The 9,028-nt window shown below is 34.0% G+C and overlaps 3 protein-coding genes across 9 annotated transcripts; 1 reads left to right on the top strand and 2 right to left on the bottom strand.

Annotated features, from left to right (window-relative positions):
• The first annotated feature begins 416 nt into the window (after positions 1-416).
• Positions 417-2,385, top strand: LOC105692796 (histone chaperone asf1). Its single transcript, XM_048653828.1, has 3 exons — positions 417-781; positions 1,070-1,185; positions 1,277-2,385. The coding sequence occupies exons 1-3, from the start codon at positions 673-675 to the stop codon at positions 1,646-1,648; spliced, it is 597 nt and encodes a 198-aa protein (XP_048509785.1). The 5' UTR covers positions 417-672; the 3' UTR covers positions 1,649-2,385.
• Positions 2,386-2,563: 178 nt separating this feature from the next.
• Positions 2,564-6,701, bottom strand: LOC105693049 (arrestin domain-containing protein 3-like). 3 transcript variants are annotated; one of them, XM_048653813.1, is made up of 7 exons: positions 5,730-6,701; positions 5,514-5,636; positions 5,210-5,448; positions 4,901-5,080; positions 4,568-4,765; positions 4,317-4,431; positions 2,564-4,176 (listed from the first exon to the last, which is right to left on the bottom strand). In XM_048653813.1, the coding sequence occupies exons 1-7, from the start codon at positions 5,839-5,841 to the stop codon at positions 4,016-4,018; spliced, it is 1,128 nt and encodes a 375-aa protein (XP_048509770.1). In that variant the 5' UTR covers positions 5,842-6,701; the 3' UTR covers positions 2,564-4,015. The 3 variants fall into 3 exon arrangements, with proteins under 3 accessions (XP_048509770.1, XP_012268129.1, XP_048509771.1); XM_012412706.3 differs by having other exon boundaries at positions 5,222-5,448; XM_048653814.1 differs by having other exon boundaries at positions 5,210-5,439.
• A 152-nt stretch (positions 6,702-6,853) lies between these two features.
• On the bottom strand, positions 6,854-8,371 carry LOC105693050. Of its 5 annotated transcripts, none has more exons than XM_020856383.3 (5): positions 8,230-8,371; positions 7,746-7,865; positions 7,490-7,603; positions 7,194-7,356; positions 6,854-7,111 (listed from the first exon to the last, which is right to left on the bottom strand). In XM_020856383.3, exons 1-5 carry the CDS (start codon positions 8,275-8,277, stop codon positions 6,927-6,929), a joined length of 630 nt encoding a protein of 209 aa, XP_020712042.2. In that variant the 5' UTR covers positions 8,278-8,371; the 3' UTR covers positions 6,854-6,926. The 5 variants fall into 5 exon arrangements, with proteins under 5 accessions (XP_020712042.2, XP_048509778.1, XP_048509780.1 ...); XM_048653821.1 differs by having other exon boundaries at positions 6,854-7,093; XM_048653823.1 differs by having other exon boundaries at positions 6,854-7,082.
• Between the last annotated feature and the right edge of the window lie 657 nt (positions 8,372-9,028).

Raw genomic sequence — 9,028 nt, 5'->3', positions numbered from 1 at the left:
TTTGTCGATGACATTATTTTTTGATTTGTCTTTCGCGGGGTCTTCTCGTGAGAGCCGGAAATTACTTCATTCAGACGGTTGCGTTTAGTGGTTAGTTCTAATCTACACAACTGAACCAACGGAGCTACACTCTATTCATGCCAAATTTCCATGAATAAACAGCTGATTTGACAGATAATTGTCAGTCTGTACGTTTGTTCCAATGTTTGTAAGCCACAATTATAAGTCATCTGAAGTTTCAGAATTTCATACCATTTGAATTAGCTGTCTAAAATGAAGAATAGAAGTTCAATGAATTTTGAGAACCGCGGCGAGCGCCATTCCTGAAAGAGACCTCACAACCAAAAATAATTGCTATAGGAAAATAGCTAGGAACACCCCCGGAAAAAGGTAGGAAATGTTTCGACCGCCAATAACAGTTTGACCAGGTTTGACTGCGTTCAGTTTCACGACGTCGCATTACGGATATGTATTTCATCTCACTTGCCGCCAAGCCAACCTCGAAGTCCCGCGAAACAAATGTTTGCTCACTAAATCTATTATAATTTCAGCAAGAATCCTATAGTTTTATTAATTATTCGCGTTAACACAAGGAGTAAGACTTGACCAAACGAATTGGTTAATTGTATTGTGCTCAGATTCAGTTACTACGCTTCTGGAAAACTAATAATAATGGCTAAGGTACAACTTGCAAATGTGGCTGTATTGGATAATCCCTCACCATTCCTGAATCCCTTTCAATTCGAAGTCACATTTGAATGTATCGAAGAACTCAAAGAAGGTATGACCTTTTCGTTTATCTGGCAAAACCAAATTCGTTATGTTTAAGTTTTAGGACATGCATAACACCCTGAAGGTTATGTCAGTTTTCGCATTGTTCGGATTAGTCCTGTCTTTTCGCTAATGTTCTGCCCTGAAATATTTGGTTGTTCTTCATTCTAAATATGCTGACTTCAGTCAGCGATAATATTTACTTCAAACAATAGCGCGTTCATTTTCATTGTGTTATTAATAATACCTTTTCGTAAAAAAAAAAAGTTCAATTTCTTTCATGAATTATTTTTCACAGATTTGGAATGGAAAATGATTTACGTCGGCAGTGCGGAGTCAGAAGAATTTGATCAAGTTCTTGATACAATCTATGTTGGTCCTATCCCTGAAGGAAGACACATGTTCGTGTTTCAGGTAAAAATTTATTATTGACTTGACAACGTTATTCAACTCATCCTAATCATGTAGTTTTGATGAAATTTTGATACTATGATTTTACAAACAGGCTGACCCACCTGACGTCAGTCGAATTCCTGTCAATGATGCCTTAGGAGTTACTGTAGTGCTATTAACCTGTTCTTATCGAGGGCATGAGTTTGTTCGAGTGGGTTATTTCATCAATAATGAATATACAGACACTGAACTGCGCGAAAATCCTCCAACTCAACCCTTGTTTGAAAAAGTACAGAGAAATATACTTGGAGACAAGCCACGAGTTACTCGATTCAAAATAAATTGGGATGATGGAGTCAATTCTACCGGTACTAACTTGTCTGACAGTATGGCAGAACAAACTATGGAGGAAACAACACAAGATGCCCCCACATCCACCTTAGGTTTTACTGAAAATACACAGAACAGTATGGAAGTGATGTGAAATTTCTGTTCCTAGATACAATGGGTATTTTTCTTCTGTCTTTCTTACATAAGTTGCAACTACTGAGTTTAATTAGTGCGGGTTTTCATGTTTCAAATTTGATCAACATATTGCAGTACGTGAGCAAGTATTGGCAGATCTATTGCTGCAAGTAATCGTTGATAGAGAAGTTATAGTGCTGTTTACGTAGTGAGTTGTTTTGTTAGTCACAATGGTACATCAAGAAAGATTAACTATTTTTGACATATTCGCATAACCTCTTACCACTGAATGCAGTATGAAAAATTATCTACTCAATAAAATTGTCTTTTTTAGTCTGTCATTAACTACAAAGAAGCCTTGTTTAAAAATATTGGAAATGACCAACCTGAGAAATGATTATTTTGGATCTTTGATTGAAGTAGTACCTGTTTTCAATTTTTGTAAATATCCCGATACAGAATATTATCAATGGATCGGTGATATTCAAAATTTTCCAATAACAGTAAAATCTTGCAATTTCTGTTTTTCCTAAGCTTTTTGTTGATAAGTTACCTAATATAGGCCATGTGTCATTAATGTACTGCAGAACCACTTCAGTTTTGGACTGTACAGTTTAGGATGTAATCTAAGGATCAGTTCAGTTTTGGAGGGAACTTTCCATTGATTCATGTAAATACATTGATAACAAATGTGATGTTACGTTTTCTACTTGGACATAAGTGAATACAATAAAAATGATTTTTTATTCTCTGAAATGCATTTGTGTAACCTTATTTGTTTGTTTTTCACGAATTCCATTTAAAATAACAAGCTCATAATCAATACATGTTTATTATTGTAGGGTATTTGAAACTTTATAAATGTAACATTTAAAATACTACTAATGCCAAGTTCGTTATTCATCTTATTGTTTTTAATAAATATGATACTATATTTTACTGATGAATAAATATATATTTGCAGTATATAATTTATATTATATGATTGAACATACATTCATATATAACGTCTTTCATTATAAATTTGTCTTTGGTAGAGTACAATGTAAAGTGATCTAGACTCCAGGGACTTAAACCTAACACTCAATATAATTGCACACCGTTGTATATTCTCAACACAGAACGCATAATGACTACGGATAACCAGGCAATACTTTTTGTTGAAATTTTTCTAGAGGCCAAGATATTTCAGCCTCTTGTTTCTAAAATGTTCACGTTACAGATTTTCTATTGGATTCTCATCTTTAAACACGATATTTCAAAGAAAAAGGTGGCTGTAATGCTAAGGAGACTTTCCGTCAATGTAAATACTTTTCATTGTTTGTATAAACTCCCTACTTTTATGCAACAATGAACTGCGTCACAGTTTATTTAAAGTAAAAAAAAATCGAGTAATGTTCTTAAACTCTTTCAATCACAACCACCACATGATTGTTTATACCATAAGTCATACGCACTTACTTTTGAACCTGAAGTCCAAGATGTGTGCAACTATTGCTGTCAGAAGATCTTGAGGACGTCACATCCTAATTGTAGACTGTTTAATGGCATTTAAATACAAATACTGAACTTGATTTTTTTGCTACTTCAAAATTAAATGCATTAGGACTATTACTATTACTCATACTCCAAAACTAAATACCATTTATCATTTACATTTGAAATATTTTAGACCAATATGTCTTTGGAGCTAGCAGCTATCTAGAACTATTACACGGTTCATGGTTTGTATTGTCATTCTGAGGTGGCTGATAACATTCTATTTTCACATAGGCGTATCTATTCTCAGCGCAGTCACAAAATGCAGTGCATAACCTGCTATAAATATCTTAAGATTCCGAGGTATTTGTTTTTGGGATAGTCAAAAAATCTGCAATTTCTTTCAAAGTACATGGGATCACTGTTTCTATTGATATATCTATGTATAAACATTTCATGAGTACGCCCAACATCTATCATTATTGCAACCGTTTCATTGCGTTGTACGTAATATAAAATATATTCAATCAACGACAATTACGTTATAAACAAACTTTTCAAGATTAATAAAAAACGTACTGGATACATGACATGTAGCATAATGACATGTATATTTTGGTACTGTAAATTTGAAAAAACTTTACATTTTTCAAATCACAGGGGGTGTTAGCTCACTTCCAATTACGTAGTAATATTCATATTCAAACGTTATTTACTACAGCTTTTGCTTTTCTGCTAAGTCAAACGTCAATCTGTCTGTTTACTACTATGAAAAATAACGCTAGAAACGTAAAAATTCAGTCGGTTCATAATTTTGGATTCAATAGAAAATTGAATGTTCTTAATTGCACGACATTCATATATATTACCCTGAAAACTTCATAAGACCATTAATCATTTATTTGTATTAATGTCCGTGACCTCTCCAATCATTTGTAGTGCAAACGTAAACGGGCCTGTACAAGACCAATGCAGATGGTTGCGTTACATCAGATCCATCATAGACTTGACCTAGCAAAAATTCTGGTCCTATATAACAACCTCCTTCAACTTGTTCAGCTGCAACGTCTATAACAAAAAGTCACAAATATAAATATACATATGTATGATCAAATATTTTCGCACTGCAGATTCACAACTTCAATTCATTTTCCCCTATGATCCTAAAAAAAATACAGAAATATTCCGTCCTATTACTGGATGCATACCATATTTGATTTGTGGTTGATGAATGCTGTTCGGTATTCTGAATGGCACAGTTGCAACTGTTAATGGAAAATGCATTTGTAGATCTTCTCCCGCTTTTTCAAATTCTACACTGACCTGTAAAATATTAAATTAAATTTTGGAGCAAATTAATGATCCCTTCCATAGATGATATAAACTCAGATTTTGCAAATGACTACAATCTATAGATTTGTGTAGTTATCTAAACAACCGAATTGGAGGTATTGCTTACCTTCAGAACATAGTATATTTGTATAAGTCGGCAGACTCCAATCAATGTAGGTGGACACACAGGGAGCACCATGGTCTTACCAGAATCCCATTTCATGGTTGAGCCAGGATGAACTGGATCACCCTTGTACTCTAAGACCATTTTTTGTTGTTCTCTACTAGTTCCAAGCACTCCGCGATCGATAAAAAATTCTACATACTGTAAATTTTTGTGCTTACCATTAATACAAGATGATATGGAAGCAAATTAAATGATGGATCATATTTGATGAAACGATAAATAAGTTGTGGAATGCAGATTTAAAGTTTATAAGTGTATTCAACATTGATTCACCTGCGTTAATTTAACCTTCAACCAAGCCTTCTCTAAACCTTTGTTGTCAATTGCAGCACGTAATTTAATGCTTTCCCCAGAAACGTAAGCACTTCTCTCTAATTGAGCACTTAGTTCAACTGGATTACGAGTGCAGCAAAAACAGCAGGAAGCATATATTTCATTTCCAACCATTGGTTTCTAGACGAAACAAAAAGTAACAAACATTATGGTCAACTTTAAGGATCTTTTTAAAAATAGTTTCATGATAGTATTCAAGTCACAGAGAAACTTTATAAAGTGTTATATGAAAATACATGATAATTATACATCTATTGGTACCAGATATTGTTCATCCATACAGTCTATGTGGGGTCCGATTAGTGTGAAATATTTAAGACCTTGCGGTGGACTCGCATAAGGTCGATCCACTGTGGCCTTTACATAGTATCGAATACAGCCAGTACGAGATTCAAAACTACATGGTAAAGCACTCTCAGGTAAATTGAATCTGAATGGAAACTGATGTTTTCCACGAGGTAAGATTGGCACAGAACCTTCTGAGGAATCTACAAGATATTACAGTCATATTATATAACCAAAAAGAAAAATATGAAATAATGAATAATACAACCTTGGCCCCATATCACCAGTCTGTCATCAACAAAATATTGATCATCTTTAACACTTCGTCTATCACCACTGACGAGTATTTTCCATTCCGCATGGGCTTGGCCACGCAGCGATACTCTGATGGCTAGAATCATTAATTTCAATGTAAAAAATGGGATTTCAAAGACTATATTTACTATTCAAATAATGGAATTCGAAAAATGTGAAAAATACTTACACCTCAATTTGAAATTTTCAGTCGTATGTAAAATGACATGACCGTGTATGGTCTCCCCAGCATAGTAGGCCTCTTTTTCAAGTCTTATGTCAAACTCACTTATATGGTCCATTTTCACAATTCGGCGATACGCTTATATTCACTTAAATGCCCCCGCGATCAATTTTTAAAGTGGATGTAAAATTTTGCTAAATGTTTCGTAAAAGAACTTTCATATTTATCTAGATTATTTTTCTAATGCCATGCATGGTAAAATATACATATATTGTATATGTCATTCGGTTATTTTGTCGTAATTATCATGTATTTCCGTAGCATACATCTACACGAATTTATTCATTCGTTGTTTAGGATTTCGTTGATTTTAAAGCCACTCAATTGTTAAATAATTCATACGTAATATTTAAATCTTGCACCGATATAGCCGTATTTTCAGTCAATCGAAATATGCACCGATTCATGACAGCTTTTTGTCGCAGTATCTTTGTTATAATACTTAATTTCTAGGGTGTGGACAATGATGATCCGCAATTTTCGCTTTACTCTCAAATGAACTGTTAAAATAACGATAGTTTCAAATTCATTACAAATAACAATGAAGAAGTTTCATACTTGTATCAATTGAGTTTACAGCTTGTTTTTTTATCTCAAAAAATAAACGACTCACACGCGATAATCACGTCACAGCATCCCTGTTTATTTATATTCATCTGAATCAATGGACCACCACCCTGAAAAATCATCTGCATCCTGCAAGCAGGGTATTCCGAGAGGAATACTACGCACTATGCAGTGATTGTTAAACAAACAATACCTGAGTCCATACTACTCATTAATTTTTTATTTCACGCGAAATTGACATGTTCTCTTGAATAGAAACTTCACCGTTTTTACCTTCGTTTCTATCGATAGTACAGGTTCGCGGAGGGAAACCACCCCTCAATCGACCGGAAAATGGCGGTAAAAATTCGAAATTTTACAAACGATATTCGTACATGAAAAATACGATAAGGTCCTTGCATTATGGCCCGATCTTGCGGAAAAACCAGATACAGCTTGTCAACAGTATTTGTTAGAGTTTGCGGAAAGGATCGCGGTATGTATGGGCAGAGATAAGACAAATAATGAGAGAAGTATTAAATTGTCATCTTTAGTATAAGATGTATAACTGAACGGAGAATTCTGAGAAATCAATTTCTACGCCCTATTTTTCTTTGGAGCTGGAAGTAGTTTTCCACTGTAGTCATGACCAAATAAAGGGTGTCTGACTTTAAGATTCCTGGGAAATGGAACGCCAGCGTTCTTTTGCGATGCCAAATCAACATTCAGAACACGTTTGAGCTTTTGACGAATCTGCAAGAATCCTGTTGGTTTCACATTAACTACAAAAGCAATGAAATTATTAGAACTCATGATGGTTTACAGGGTACTTTTTGATGGCAGAATGGTGTTAGCAGAAATTACCTGTTTTATAAGGTCTCTTTTGTGTACCAGTATTAAAAACAAGAGATAAGTATTGAGCATCATGACTTCGAAGAGAACATGTTTCGTACATATCATTCCCAATTTCGAAGTTGTTTTTTTCCCCAAGTTTTATTGTCTGTCCTCTGAAGTTTTTAGGGTTGATCTAATGTTACAAAAAAAATATATAAAGCAGATATAGATGGCGACTTTGATTGACCTATGTGGATGTATTTGCAGCTGTGCTCAAAAAGTGTAAAGTAATATGCTTCAATTTTGTGTTAGGCAACATCACTGACCGTTTTAGGCACATCCAATACCCAGATTTCTTCACTTTCAGAGATATCTCCTAAGGTGAAATTGGCTTCAGTATCATCACACCTTAGATTTATGTCACTGACCAGATCTTGCAGCTGCAAATTCGAGTTTTTATTATTAAGAAATTACAAAAATACCTACAGTTGTTGGTTGTTATGATATAAAATTTAGAACAAGTTCAGTTCCTGAAAGTGTGTGAATTTGACTTGATTGATGATTCTCAAAAGATTATTGTACATTTAAAGGCCTTTTTTTCAAGGAAGATTCCATTACAGATTCCTTGTCAGTTCTCTCCGATGTTTTTAACATTATGTTGCTGTCAATGATCTGATCAATATTCAACTCGAGTTGATCCATCTGAAAATTTCAGTTATTCTGAATTTTTCAAGACTTGGAGCCTGATTGTTGATGTTAATCCATCAGCAGGTCTGATATGAAACGCAAAAAGATAAAATACGAATATTAGCACGTGACTACTTCAAACAAGCCATGCTACGTGATGGATTGACGACAGACTGCAGAGGTGAGTGCACAGCCACGTGAATTCTGATTATTCGTCTGAACTTGACCGAACAAATACTGGCCGACCACGACTATGAACAGGAATATACGACCGGCCTACGGCCACAGAATCCTTATTCTGTGCTACGGTGCACCGATCTTTGGTAGATCATTGCAAGCCCTATTTAAAACGTAGTCTCTTTATATCAGTGATTGCAACCTTCTTGGCACACAGGCCATTGGATTGAAAGAGCGATGTATTTTTCATGTGGAGGGTAGAAGCACGGACACATAAAATATATTTCCCATGTCCGTGGGTAGAAGTAAGGGTAAGGAGGACTATCTCAGTATATTAAAAAGTGTCCGTTGAACGTGAGCAAATTAAGGTGGCGCTATAGTAGCAAATGGAAAAATTTTGAAAGGAGCGAAACAAATTATTAGAGTGGGATACTAATTTAAAAAGGAAAGAAAAATTTCTGCTTTGTTACAGCGCATTTTTTTTAATTATTAGAACATACAGACAAACATGAAGATGGAATAAAATTATACAGTATTTCTAAGTACCCCAATTATTTGTAAATAGCAAATATGAAATAGTATCAAATAATAACCGAAATTAAAAAATGGGTATTTGCAAGATTTTTATATTTCTTAACATTTTGTATTTTTTAAGTTTGTAGAATTTTTCCGAATTTTTTGATTTTTTTCTCCGTAAATATTTAAATTATTTAATAAATAAAAAATAGTCCAAATTTAAACGAATAAGTAACTCCCTCTCGCGTATGTGACGTCATAGTGCATATTTTGTTTGAAATAGTTGGCGCCAATCTTTTGCGGTATACTTTTCTGAGCACGTGTAATCAGCTGTTGAGATTGTTGTTTAGAAAATACGTTTTGTAGAGTTATTTATTATAATAATCAAGAACTATTTAATTATTCAGATTTTTAAGAAAAATTATCCGCGAAATCCATTATCAATTTTTTTTAATACTTTAAGTGAATCCTTACATTAAATATAA

Source organism: Athalia rosae, chromosome 4, assembly GCF_917208135.1.
Source record: "Athalia rosae chromosome 4, iyAthRosa1.1, whole genome shotgun sequence".
Taxonomy (NCBI): Eukaryota; Metazoa; Arthropoda; class Insecta; order Hymenoptera; family Athaliidae; genus Athalia; species Athalia rosae.
This window is presented reverse-complemented; position numbering and strand designations above follow the sequence as displayed.